This window comes from Peromyscus leucopus, chromosome 8b (assembly GCF_004664715.2).
Source record: "Peromyscus leucopus breed LL Stock chromosome 8b, UCI_PerLeu_2.1, whole genome shotgun sequence".
Classification (NCBI taxonomy): domain Eukaryota; kingdom Metazoa; phylum Chordata; class Mammalia; order Rodentia; family Cricetidae; genus Peromyscus; species Peromyscus leucopus.
Window position 1 is genome coordinate 51441439 of NC_051086.1, and position 14402 is coordinate 51455840.

Here is a 14402-nt window from a genome sequence, read left to right on the forward strand (position 1 = left end):
TGTTCCTCACAGCCTCCCTGCTTAGACACATCCCGGACGGTGGACCCCTTTATCCTGGATGTCATCACTTACTATGTTCGCATGGGCACCCAACCCATCTATTTCCACCTCTACAAGGTTAAGGTAAGTGTTTCCCCTGCGGCTCCAGGGGACCATGCCAGCCTGCAGGACCACATTAACCACCATGTCAACCCTCTGGCTCTGCGGAGATAGCGGTCACTAGGCTGCAAATGAGTTCCTGGCTGCTCTTAACAACTTGGTCTTCGTGGTGTCTGGACATTCATTATTAACTTCAAAGACCTCAAACTCAAGCAGAAGGTTGGGAGTCAGGGGTAGGCTGCTCTGAACTGTCTTCCATCCTCTGGTTACAAATTCCCAGTGCACTCTTATTTTCTCTCCCACCATGCCTCTCTTCAGCCTCCTGGAGACCTTCAGATCCCTGTATTTTCTCACATCTGCCCTCCGTTGTTACCTCCTTTTCTTTCTTTCTAGTCAGCTCTTCATATGAACTAGTCTGTTGCCTCGTTTGCTCCCCCCCCCCTTCTTTTCCTTTTCTCTTCCCAGCAAAACACAAACCCAGTAGGACCTTATACCCTTCCGAGGCCCACCTGGAAAAAAGAATCCAAGACCGTTTGGCACAGCTTCATCCTGGCCCGAGGAGATCCCTGGCCAGTTTCCTCTTCCTCTGAGACAGTGGCTATTCATCACTTTCCTCAAGCCCTTCCCTTCAGAGAGTGACTTTCCTCCCATGAGGTCCCCTGAATGTCCTGTCCATATCCAAAATGCACCACACCCTTTCCAAGCCTCACAGGACCTCTCCTGGTGCACACAGACCTCCTCCAGTTCAGTGAGAACTTCTTCATCTAGGCCCTTGCCCAGACTGATGCCCCTTCTCCTGGATCTTCCTTCTCAGCCATGCACTTCTGCCTGTCTCCATCATTTGCACTTGCTCACCCCAAACCAGAACAACGGCGTTCTGAACCCGTTGAAATTTCGGTCTGTTTCCCATTCAGGGTGTGTATAACATTGAACTTCAATCAGACTTTCTCCAGCTCTGGATTTCCTTTCCTACTGTGTTTTCAAGTTCCATACCTTTGATGGCAATAACCGTGGAAGAGAATTTAGCTTTGAAATCCTTCCTCCAGTTTCCCAAATGGCCTGTCTCTTATCAGTTGATAGGTAGGTAGGAGCCATTTGGAGGCGTGGTTTTCTTCCTTTTCGGTCCTAAGGTTAATTAGCTAGCTTTCCATTGAGTAGCTTTCTTAGTGGTCCTCACTGAGGGACACAGGAAGTGGCTGGCACACACCTACAAACTGGCTTGATCCTGCCCAAGGCCTTAAAGCTGGAGCACATGATGGACTGAGTCCTGGTGTCCAGCAGACATCGAAGCTGCGGGGTAGGACTCCTGAGTCCCCAGCCGGGGATGGAGAGAATCTGCTCTCTACCTCACCTGGACTTGGCTGCTCCTTTAGACTTGCAGAATCCTCCTGCAGATTCCTGCTCTGCTTTGCGCCACATCCAAAGGTTCTGTTTTCCCCCAGAATGTTCAAATATGTTTCAGGCTCATTAACTTAACGTGGGTACCAGTCAATGTCACAGGAAAAAAAGATGGTTAGTAATTTATGTAAGAAATTAAGCATTTGGATTACCTTGAGATTTATCATCATGCCAGACTTGGTAGTGCACACCTGTAATTCCAACCCTTGGGAGGTTGAAGCATGAAGAAACAGCATTAAGACGTGTCATACACAGCCGCAAACAGTCACATCAATTACTTCACGTTCCACATGAACATGAACATGAGGGGCTGGAGAGATGGCTCCGTGGTTAACAACACTTGTTCTGTTAGAGGACCTGGGCTTGATTCCCAGCACCCACCTGGTGGTTCACAACTGTCCATAACTCCAGTTCTAGGATGCACATGATACTGACATATATTTGAGCAAAACACTCATACACATAAAAAAAACCTTTTATTTCTTATTTTTATTTTATTCTATTTGTTTACTTGTTTGGGGTTTTATTTTTTTTATTTTTTATTTTTTTTGAGACAAAGTCTCTTTATGTAGTCTTGGCTGCCCTGGAACCTCCTATATAGGCTAGGCTGGCCTTGAACTCACAGAGATCTGCTTGCCTCTCTCTTTGCCTGAGTGCTGAGATCAAATGTATGTGCCACCACACCCAGATTAAAATGAATCTTTAAAAAAGAAGAAAATGACAAGTACAAGTCACATATACATACATATATATATGGCTATGACATGCCTTTTTATGATACATTGTGAAACTTTGTTAATTAGGTTAGTTCATGTGCACATTACTTCACTCTTACATTTCATGGCACAAACATCACAACCTACTTGAGCTTTTAGTAAAAATACATGTTGCTATGAACTATAGTCACACATTGTACAGTTCCTTGCTTGACCTTGGCTCCTCCTATGAAGCTGAGATTTTGTGTCTTTTACCAGTATGTGGTGGATAGGTTTGACCAGAATCAGTACCTCCAGATTCTTCCTCTCCATTCTTTTGTTTCTGGAAGGACTCAGACGCAAGTGACAGGAACTTTTCAAACCAGTTTAGGACTGGGGGTGTCTCTTAACTTACATTGCTGAAAAGGTCAGGACTGATGTGGCCATCACTCCGTGTAGGTCAGAACCTAGCATTGGCAGGTGGGTGGGTGGGACTCCTCCGGTTGTGGGTCAGAAGCTTTCTCTAAGCCCTCCTTCCTTCCCTCCCTCCCTCCCTCCCTCCTTCCCTGTCCCTTCTTGTCTCTAGATCTTCACCAACCTGAGTCACGACCCTACAGAGGACATTTTCCTCACTGAGCTGAAGGTGAAGATCCAAGACTCCAAGTCCCCCAAAGGTGAGTTTCTGTTCCCCTTTTCCCAGAGCTCACCCTGGCTCAGCTTCCCCCACACTCACTCTCTTGCCTCTCACCAGATGTCACCCCCATGGTCACCCTGCTGCATCTAGGGTCTCTGCTGAATGCCAGGGCCACACTTTTCTCTCTACCTTAGAGCACTCCCAGTCTTCCCAAGATCCTACTGTTATGATATATTGCACAGGGAACCCCAAGAGTATCCTGCATGTTCAGGGAAACATGCTAGCATGCTGGGCAGATGCAGCAGCAGCAGGCTGGCGGGGCAACCCACACCTGCGGCCGGGCAGTGGCGGGCAGTCAGTCATGACCCAGATCCTGCATCTGAATGGAAATGGTTTATTATAACAGAGAGATGAAGAGAAAGATAGGAAAGAGGGAGAGTAGAGAGAGAGGAAGAGAGAGGGTTCAAGGGTGCACACTTCAGGGAGGAAAAACAGAAGAGAGAGGAAGGTGAGGAGGGGCCTTTCCCCAAAATGGGGCATTGCTAACATTGGTTTCCAAGGGGTGGGTCAGAACGCTAACAACCACCTCTCCACCCAGGCACACCTGCCAGGCCAGGTCTATTCAGCAGCTATGCCTCGGTGTCACGGGGGAGGGAATCTCACCTTCTCTTGTCTCCCCTCAGAGGGCTCTTCACCCCGAAGGAAAGGGGCGCCTGAGGGCACAGGAGCTGAGCTGTCTGTGTGCTACCAGAAGGTCAGTGTCATCGGCATAGCCAATGAAAGCCAGCCTCTGGGATATGGGGGTTGGAGACAGAGCCAAAAGAAGCCCCCCTCCCCTGTCTTGACGACATCCTCAGACTCTTTCAGCCCCCAGCACATTCTGCAAGGATGGAGTAAGGGTGAAGTTGACTGTACTCGCTAACAAGGAGGCAATGTGCTCTAAGAAATTAGAGGTTGGGTGGGCGTGGCGTTGCATGTCGTTAAGCCCTGGGGAAGCAGAGGCAGGCGGATCTCTGTGAGCTTGAGGCCAGCTAGAACTACACGGTGAGACCTTGTCTTTAAAGAAAAGAAAAAAAAGAAAAAAGAAAGGAAAGAAGGAAAGAAGAAGGGAAGGAAGGAAAGAAGGAAGGAAGGAAGGAAGGAAGGAAGGAAGGAAAGGAAAGGAAAGGAAAGGAAAAAAGCTGGTTTCTTGCTCAAAAACTTCTTCCTTATGAGCTACCCATCTAGAAGTCCGAAGGGCTCCTTGGGGACCAGGGATGTCTAAGCCTCTGTCCACAGGTCCCTTATTGGCATCAGTACCGCAGGGAGACCCTCAGGATAAGGAGAAGTGGGACTTGAAGATATGGGGGAGGGCATGTTCTCAGGACCCCTCTTTAGCTCTTCAATTCCCATCCCCAGGCCCTGCTCAGTCACAGGCCCCGAGATGTCACTGTTTCTCTGAGGGCCACCGGGCTGGTCCTGAAGGCCATTCCAGCTGGTGACACTGAAGGTGAGGAGCTGGGAATGCAGAGTGAAGAGATGGGTGGGATGAGGAGAAAATCGGGGAGGAAAGGGGAACAGGGCTGGCTGATAGGGATGGGGAAGCTGGGGTGGGGGGTTGGGGTCTCACAGCTTCCCTTCCATCAAAGAGCTCTGGTTGGGAAGAGCTGAGGCCCGGTTTCCTTGAATAAAGCAAGACCCCTACCCTCCGGTGGTCCACTGCCAAACAATCCAGACCATCCCAGCCTTGGAACTGGGCCTCCATAGCTGGAAGGTAGAAGGACCTAGGGATGGGAGCAGAAGGCCTCTCCACTCTGAATTAGGCCTACAGAGCTGGCAGCTTGCTGCTGGGAAATGTTGGACTTTCCAATTTGTTCCAAAATGAAAACAAATAAATGAATGAAGTGGAGTGACAGGAAAGAAACCAGCTCATCTAGACATAGCACATCCTCAATATGAGCTGTCACCAAGAGCTCCCTGGTCCGCTGCAAGGAGGAAGAGGTGGCGGGCGACACAAGTTACCAGCACCAGGCACGTTTCCCAGGAGCCGACAGCATTCTGTTAGATGCAGCACCTCTCTTCTGAGCACGTGAACTCCCTGAGATATTATTATCAGTTTTCCTAACTCTTGCCTGATAGGGAACAGAAGCAAAGACAGCAACTTCCTCGAGGTCACCTCTGTAAGGGTTCAAAGCCAGGCATCCTCACTGCTCTCCGCTGTCCCACAGTGTCTCCGAGAACTGCTAAATTCCACAACTGAGGCTTCAGGGCTGTGACCCACACAGACTTGGGGAAGACCATTTCCGAGCATATAAGAAAGTTCACCGCGGCAGAAATATATCTGTTCACCACTCTCCCACAGTACCTAGGATGTGCCTGGCACACAGCAGCTGCTCAGGAAGCTAGTGGCATGGTCCAGGCCTATCATCCCAGTGTTTGGGAGGCTGAGGCAAGAAGATCATGAATTCAAAGGTTGGGCTACATTACGAGTCCTTGTCACAAACAAGCATTCAATAAACATTTGCTGAATAAAGGAAGCAATGTTTTATACCCACAAATGTGTCTTAAAATAAGACAGCATCTTGCAATGTGGGTCAGGCTGGTCTCGAACTTGCCATCCCCTTGCCTAGACTCCTGCAGCAGTGTTCTTACAGAGGCATCTGGCACAAAAAGAAGAAACTCCAGACATATAGCACTTTCTGATAAGGCCGCTTCCAGGCGAATTGAACTTTTAGGTGACATGTGACCCTCTGGCATATTCTAGAAAGACGTTCTTTCCTTATAGCATGTTAGCATCATGAAGGAGACTCAGTTCTGCCCGTGGCTCATGATCTGGAGGCAGCTGTGAAGCCGTGGACCGGGAGGGCAGGGCAGAGCTGGGTGGGCAGAAGTCACACCCCTTTCTTGCCGGTTGCTATCTGTGTGGCTTTGGTAGTGATGTGTCACTTTTATGTGTTTAAATAAAAGATGCAGGTAATAGACACTTGTGCGTGTGCACATGGTAAACTACAGACGTTAAACCTGCCCATGGGGAGCCTGGTGGTAGACACCTGTAACCCCAGCAAACCTCAGGACGGGGCGGGGGGGGGGGACGAGGGGGGGGAGGCAAGGGGATCAAACCAGGTCATCCTTGGTTACATAGTAAGTTTGAGGCCAGATAGGACTATATGAGACCCTGCCAAAGAAGGGGAGGAGGGGGAAGGGAGAAGAGGGGGGGAGAGGGGAAGTATTGTATCCCTTCTTTTTCCTTCATAAGACTCTCACTTGTATCCTAACCCCGAGCCCATCACAGAGGTGAGACCACAGCCACCCAGAAGCACAAACTCTCTAAACATCATCTTTAGTTGGCAGAGGGAGCTTAAACCTGGCTGTGGTCACACATGGTGACTTTTTGATGCAGTGTACACTATCAAGAAGTGGATTGGAGTGGGGACTAGGGATGTGACTTGCTGATAAAATGTTTGTCTGGTACCTTTGAGGCCCCAGATTCAATCCCCAACACTGCTCAATGCATTGTTTAAAAAAATTACAAAGAGGGCTGGAGAGGTGGCTTAGTGGTTAAGAGCACTGGCTGCTCTTCCAGAGGACCTAGGTTCAATTCCCAACACCCACACAGCAGCTCAAAACTGTCTGTTCCAGGGGTTCCCACACCCTCACACAGGCACATATTCAGGCAAAATACCAATGCACATAAGATAAGAATTAATAAATTATTTTTAAAAAAATTACAAAGAAAGGAAAGCCCAGTGTGGTGGCGCACACCTTTAATCCCGGCGCTCAGGAAGCAGAGGCAGGCGGAGCTGTGAGTTCCAGGCCAGTCAGGGTTAAGTACCAGGGCTGCATAACGATACTGTTTTCTCATTATGTAGCCCTGTAGGAGAGGTGATCACCACGGGTTCAGAAACTTGGTTTATTCTCCAGGGAAGGAAATGGGAGAGGAAGAAAATAGAAGCGTGGTTAAGACCAACATGGAACCCAGAAGTGGAGGCCGCGGGGCGGGGTTACCTGGAAGCAGAGGGCTTCTTAGGACCCAGAATCTCCTGCTTCCCACTCACATACCCCTCCCATCTCATTTGGTTTCAGGGCTCTCCCATTGCACCTCACCAAATGCTGCTTCTGCTCCGGACTGCACGTGTCTGCACGTCAGTGTCACCGAGGTCGTCAAGTCCTCCAATCTGGCAGGAAGGTCGTTCACGGTGAGTTCCGGAACGGGGGACAGGCGGTCGGTGAGGGAGCCCAAGGGGGAGGGTATTCAGGGGAAGGGCGCTGACTGGCGGCCCTTCACTCCTGCTGTGGGGCTTTACCCTCTGCTGGTGTAAGAGAGGCGCCGAGCCTGTCTTCCATCTGCAGCCCATTTGAGGACTAAGCCATCCCCTGACAACCAACCACATTTGCCCACATACACCACCCCGGCCACTGCCCTGCAACCAGACTCGGACATGACAGACGGCACCCATGCAGCTCCCTCAACTTCATTGCTTCTCTGGCCCCGCCCCCTTGCTCCTTGGCTTTGCCTTAACTGATTATTTAGTGATCAAGGTTTGAGACTCACCAGCTTCTCCCTCTGATGGCTCCTCTCAGCTCCCACTCAACTCGACCTCAGAGCCCCACGATCCCACCTGAACTGTGCTCCCACTGACATGGACGCCTGTGCACCACCCGCCAGACAGGCTGTGTGCAGATAGGTTCTGAAATAAATCCTGCGCCCACACTGACCCGGCCCCAACGAACTCCTGCTCACCCTTGATGTCACTCAGTCCCTTTCCTGGTGGTCCTTGGAGTCTCTTTTTCTCTTTCTCTGCCTTGATCTCTCCCGCTTCCCTGCTTCTTCCTCTACAGACAGGCTCGGGTCTCCTCTCCATCCTAGAAACAGACAAGAAACTCTACCTTGGCCGCGTTTTCTCCCTGGCCACCAGCTGCAGGTTCTTTCTCCCGTCTTGGTCAAGCTTTTAAAAGGGCACTTCTAGGGGTCTGAGGTCCAATCCATGGTGCCTTTGCTCACACACTATTGCTGTGAGCTTATCTCACTGCAGCTAAGTCACCTCCCTGCTGCAAAGCCAATGTCCCTTTTCACTCCATCCATTTCTTTACTGCAAGGTCATGTTTTCATCTCTAGGTGAAAAGTGTCATTGTTTATTTTGGGTCAAAAGGTCAGTGCATGGTTAGGATGACTGGTGACTTTTTCTTTTTTTCTTTTTTTTAGTATAGATACTTTGGTGTTTTTTTCCATTATGTATATTTTTATAGAATTGATAGATACAGTGGATAATGGTCTTTAGCAATACTTTTGCTCAAAAATATGATAAGTAGGCTGGGAATGGTGGTGCGTGCCTTAACCAGCACTCTGGAGGCAGAGACAGGTGGGTCTCTGTGAGTTCAAAGCCAGCCTGGTCTACATAGTGAGTTCCAGGTCAACTAAGTTTATATAGTGATACCCTGTTGTAAAAACAAAATTATATATATATATATATATATATATATATATATATATATATATCTCACATATATATTTCATATATGTGAAAGACTTGTGAGTCTGTCCTGATGGGACCTTGTTTATGTCATTAAATATTATTTCATAATGGTTGCATATACTTATATGATCATTGAAATGTTTTTTGTAAGGTTAAATGATCTTCTTTCACTACTATAAGCATACTGTGGGGTTAAACAGATGCTAAAACTCATGATTATGCCTTTAAAAACTTTCCCTGGTGAGCTGGCATCTGGACACCTGGACATTGTACCACACTGGTCTCCAAGCCCCTCCACTGCCATGTGTGGCCACCAGTTTTGGAAGTCAGTCAGTATACTAGCTAACATGTTTCATCTTTGTGAATCTGATCATCAAAATTTCCATTGTTTTAATCTGGATTTCTGTCACTCCAAATTAGTGAGGCTGATTTTTCTCATATTTACCAGTAATCTTTATTTTTTTATTTCCTGTTTATGTGCTCACCCATACTGATACCATGGTATCCTTGTCTTATATGAGGATAATAATCCTTTCATTTGTCTCATATTTTCCCAATTTTTTTTTTTTGAGACAGGGTGTCTCTGTGTAGTTTTGGTGCCTGTCCTGGATCTCACTCAGTAGACTAGGCTGGCATCGAACTCACAGAGATCCGCCTGGCTCTGCCTCCCGAGTGCTGGGATTAAAGGGTGCGCCACCACCGCCCAGCTTTTCTTTCATTTTTTTTATCCTTTCTATTTCAGTTTCCTACCTGGGAGTTCTAGAAGTCACACCTCTGGCCTTTGCTGCACTATTCTTGTTTGTCCCCAGATCCTTTTCACCTACACATCCTGTAAGAGGATGCGGGGGGGTGCCCCCCGCGCCCCCCCCCCCCCGCTATTTACCTGGGAGGCCTGTGCTGATGCTCTACCCTTCCCTCCACATCTTCCCTGCCTCCACTCCCTGGTGAGAGCTGGGCACCCCACCTTTACGATCTCCCGGAATCGGGGACAGAGCCACGAAAACACTGCAGCCCTACAAATGATCGGGGTTCTGGGAGGGGGTCCTTGTCTTGGTGTTTCCAGCCCTCAGTGTATCTGGCACACAGCAGACCTCAACGGATGCTTACTAGTCATCTAGAGCTGAAGTTCACTTCTCTGAGGCGAGCTATCCACAGCAGGAGAGCCCTGATGGCTCGACTCTGCCTTAGCATAGTAGGATCATATGCATAGTGTTTAAGCTTGACGCTGTAGGGTAGGCTGGTTCCCCTTGACAGCAGCTTCTCTTTGGAATCAGTTCCTTCTACTAGCCGCTGCTCACTTGACCTCATTAAATAACCTGCCCAGGGGCTTTTGGATATCTAAGCTAATCCACCCAGCAAGTTCCCTTTTTTTGGTCACTTGCTGACTTGCTGAGTGAGATTCCAAAAGCTGTGTTTCCTCTCCTGGAACCCTGACAAGTTCCCTCAGATGGTAAACACCAAGCCACGAAGGGGAAGTTCTTGGTGAGCTGGAGGGGAGGTACTCCCAACTGGGACCAGCACGAGTCGAGTCCGTGGCTGGCTTGGTGGGCTTGCCTCAGGCTGGGCTGGATGTTTGCCAGCTAGGACACCAGCAAGGCAAGGACAGAAGAAAGGACGCCGCGGGTGTGGGACAAAAGCCACGCCGACAGGGAAGAGGAGCATGTGGCCTGCTCGCTCATCTGGCAGGGTGGCATCCTTTGCAAGGCCCGCAGCTGGCCCTTGTCACTGGCCCCCCATAACTGCATTACAGATGCATGCTGTCTTCATAGGCCACAGCCCAGGAGATAGGGCGTGCCATAGCATGTAGACCCCGGGGGCAACTGCAACAGACAGGTGTGTGGAAGGAGGCTAGTAGATGGCCTCTGGTCATCTGGAGTGTGAGTCTGGGTCCTGCCAAACACCTGAAGCACCACCCTGTATGTGGCAGGGGAAAGAACACTGAATCAGAATCAGTTTGCTGAGTTCTACACTCAGCAGGCCACACCCAGTTCATCAGACCTCAGTCTCTTTACTTAGGCAACCCCCATTCCCTCACCAGGTACAGTCAGCTTGAGCACAGTCTGTAGAGTGAGTAACCCTGGCTGCCCCTCGGCCCCTCCTTGTGCAGGATCTCATCCCTCTGCTGCTTCTCTGGGTGTTCCTGGAAGGTGACTAGTGGCTCCCTGGGGCAGACAATCGGCTGGTTAACTGTCTAGTTACGGCCCACTGGCCCCACGGCCTGCTCACCTGGCCACAGCACACCCCTCCCAAGCTGCTTCAGGTTCTACTGCACAACCAGACGTCACCTCTTCCCCTGTCGCCCTGTCAGGGGGTCTGCTCCCCTCCCATCTAGTGGATGTTGGGGTGTCTCTTTCCTCTCCACTCACAGCTCAGTTGTTCAGATTCACATGGGGGGAAGGGAGCAGAGAAAAGGGGTTTAGGCTAGGAGGCAAAGGGAGAAAGAACATACAGGAGTTTTCCTTCTTCCTCTGAACACGGAGTCTTCATCACCAAGATCACAGGTCTATTCTTCTGGGAAAATTACAAGCAACAGTAACAACAACAACAATAACGAGCACCCGACACCAACACAGTGCTGTGTCCCATGCTCTATTCTGAGCACTCTCTGTTTAGCCTTGGCTGGCTTGGAACTCAGAAGTCCACCTGCCTCTGCCTCCCGAGTGCTAGGATTAAAGGTGTGCGCCACCATTCCAGGCCTGTCCTCCTAAAAAAATAACTCAGAAGTCCCTACTTGTGCTGCTCACATTCTTCCGGGGGCAGGGCCATTCACTGGAGACTCGTGGACCTACCAGGGGCCACACCCTTCAACAAGACTGACTCTCCACCCCCAGGAGCCATCACCTGTCCATCGCTCCTCCATGAGAGTTGGGGACATGTCCCAGTTTGCCTTTCTGTTGCTGTGATAAAACACTGACCGAAAACAACCTGGGAAGGAAAGGGTTTATTTCAGCTTATGGGTTACAATCCATCACTGTGGGAAGCCAAGGAAGTAACTTAGAGAACCTGGGGGAAGGAACTGGAGCAGAGGTCATGGAGGAACGCTGTTTAACTGGCTTGCTCCCTCCCCATGGTTTGCTCAGCCTGCTTTCTTATACAACCCAGGACCAGCTGCCCATAGTGCCCACATCAATCATTAATTCTTTTTTTTTTATTTTCCCGAAACAGAGTTTCTCTATATAACAGTCCTGACTGTCCTGGAACTTGCTCTGTAGATCAGGCTGGTTCAAACCCTCAGAGGTCTACCTGCCTCTGCCTCCCTAGTGCTGGGATTAAAGGTGTGCGCCGCTGCCTAGCAATCATTAAATTTTTAAAAATGCCCCATAGAGTTGCCTAAAGGCCAACTGATGGAAGCACTTTCTTAATTGATTTGCCCCTTCCCAGGACTCTAGTTTGTGTCAAGTTGAAAAAACTCAGGAGCACAGGGCTCCTGACCCCCTTCTGCTTCCGTGATGGGACACTGAATGGCTTGCTCTTGTGCAGGTCCTGCGCAGACGACAGCCACAGCTGCTGTGAGTCCAACAGTGCGACGGTCCTGTCATGCCAGGAAGACACTGTTCTGCCCCAGTTCTCTCCCACCCCTGGCTTTCACACCTTTCTGCCCCTTGTGTGATTGTTATAGGCATCCAGAGTTGAAAACACTTGGAGGAAGTGGATTCCAAGGCTTCCTGACACTCTGGGGCTGTCTGGTCTACCAAAAGCTCCTGTCTATGTGTAGGAGACTCTGCCCACCTGGTACCCCAAGGTCCAGAGTTCTCTGTTCCATAGGAAGGGCCTCTCTGGAAGTCCCCTCTGTCCAGAGTCAGAAGGATGCTAGGGGCTGCTTCCCACTGGCTTAGAGTTTTATTTGCCTGTTTCCTAGACACCCCGTCTATGTTTGCCCCAGGTAAAGAATTGTACATATAATTTAATGCTGAGAACTGGGGTCAACTAGCAATATGGTTGCCATAGGAGATGCTCAAGAGACATGCGGACACTCTAACTTGATAATCCGGCATGTACTGCCCACAGCATCTTATTTTGTATTCATAATGAAGCATAACAGGTCAAGAAAAGAACTGCAGAACGGGAGCAGCATCCAAGTGTGAGGGCAAGCTGGAGGCCATCCATGCTTGTCACCGTCGATAACAGGAAAAGAACAGGGACCCCTTGGCATAGATGCAAGAAACACACCAGATCCCAGGGTGGACCAGGTTGGCAGAGCCAGCTGCTGAGTGAGCAAAGGTGACATTTACATAAACTGTTTCTCTGATGTAGATGGCCACAAACACCTTCCGGACATCCAGTATCCAGGTCCAGAGCCAAGACCAGAGGCTGCTGACACTCTGGCTGGACAAGGACAGCCGCCGCACTTTCCGGGATGTGGTCAGGTGGGTGGGGCTTTCTACCCCAGGACTCTGGTCCCCGCGGGGAAAGTCTAAGCTCCCACAGTCTCCTGTCTTGGGCCCGGGGCACTCATCAGAGTCAGATCTGTAGCCAGGCAGGTTTTAGACCCTAGGACTTGAGCTAGTGCTAAATGTTCCCAGGATTCTTAGGGGCACACACAGCCTCCAAGCCCTCCTGTTCCAGCCCCTCTGTTGGCACTGACCCTTCGTCAGAGGCTCCCCCATTTTGTGACTTTTGCAGGTTTTCCCCAGGGAGGTAGACACAAAGACACGGTGACCTAGATCCAAGCATCTCCCCGCTCTCAGAGAACACTGGTGGATGATGACTTCCTTCTCTGATTTGTCCCCTGTCTTCTGTGGCCCCCTCCCCTATACCCTACAAAAATTGATCTGCCTTTTAAATGTGCTGGGCGAAGAAGGTCCCTGAGATTAGTTTTCTAAGCTGGTCTCTCCCCATTGCAGGTTTGAGGCTGGCCCCTGCCCAGAGCCGTGTTCACGGGCCCAGAAATCCAAGATGGCGGGGCTCAATTCCCATGGGCAGGAGACAGAAAAGAGTATGGCCAAGCTCAGTCCCCTTCTGATGCCCATCAACACATTCTCTGGCATCACCCAGTGAGCCTGCCAGGATAGTGGAAGATCTGGATCCAGGGGCAGCAGACCCAAGAAGAAAGAAACACTACCTACCCACCCGTAACACTCATACTGACAACCTCACCGGGCAGTTCTGCTTGGACCAGGAGCCAGAGAATACCCGGGAGTTGAGAGAGCCTGGATTATGATGAAGAAGGGGGCATGTGATGAAGAAGGACCTATCCCAAGGCTGTTGGATTTCTGGACAAGGCTAGGATGGAATGAACACATGCACACACAACCCAGTTTCTTCCAGAAACTTCATTCCCACTTCCCAAGCTGTCTTCATGACCAATTCAAGCTCCCTAGGGAATCCTGAAAACCTGTGCCAAAGGGCTGCAGGACTAGCTGGGTGGTTCAACGGTAGAGCACTTGCCTAGTATATGGGAGGCCTTGGGTTTGACCCCAGAACCACAAAAAGGGGGTCGGAGCTGATGGATACAATTTTTGTACGGAGTCCTGTGGCTGAGGAAGAAACAGGAAGTAAGCAAGGGACACTGTACCTGCTTCCTGCTGATTCTGTACCATCCTTTCCTGCTCTCAGGCCATGGTTCACCCGTGCTGAAGCGGGCCTGTCTCAGGAGAGAAGATGATAGTATCAATAAAAATACACTGAAGTGTTTCTGCTTGTGTGTGTGTGTGTGTATGAGTGTGCCACAGTATATGTGTGTAGGTCAGAGGACAATTTGTAGACATTTTTTCTTTCCTTCCGTGGTGTGGGTCCTGGAACAGAACTCAGGTTGTCAGGCTTGGCAGCCAACACCTTCGCCATCCCCACGGCCCTGTTGATACTGTAGAAGCCCTCAGGAGGTTGAACTTAATCTAACCGAATGAATTCACTCAGGCCAGGCAGCTGGTTCGTCCCATATTCGCTGCTGTGATCTGTTCCCCTGCTCTTTCCTCGTCTCATTTTTCTTAACTTCGGGACTCCCTCAAGCTGAAGCAGGAATGCAGGGTAGCTTCAGAGAAACCAGTGATTAAAGACTAAAAAAAAAATTTTTTTTGACGTTTCAAATAAAACAAAAAATTGCATCTCCAGGTACAAAAGATCAAGAACAAACAGATGCAGGGTGGGAGAGAAGCAGGAAAAGTCCAAGAGGCTTCGACTCGA

At 49.8% G+C, this 14402-nt stretch overlaps 1 protein-coding gene across 3 annotated transcripts in view; it reads left to right on the plus strand.

Annotated features, from left to right (window-relative positions):
* Positions 1-13913, plus strand: part of Pik3r6 (phosphoinositide-3-kinase regulatory subunit 6) — a 58764-nt gene extending 44851 nt beyond the window's left edge. For all 3 annotated transcript variants that reach the window (XM_037200712.1, XM_028869393.2, XM_037200713.1), the window contains 7 exons: positions 13-123; positions 2779-2866; positions 3510-3580; positions 4225-4315; positions 6889-7001; positions 12534-12646; positions 13124-13913. In XM_037200712.1, coding sequence (XP_037056607.1) covers positions 13-123; positions 2779-2866; positions 3510-3580; positions 4225-4315; positions 6889-7001; positions 12534-12646; positions 13124-13277 — 741 coding nt within the window. In that variant the 3' untranslated portion in view covers positions 13278-13913. The remainder of the gene's footprint in view (positions 1-12; positions 124-2778; positions 2867-3509; positions 3581-4224; positions 4316-6888; positions 7002-12533; positions 12647-13123) is intronic.
* Positions 13914-14402: the final 489 nt, after the last annotated feature.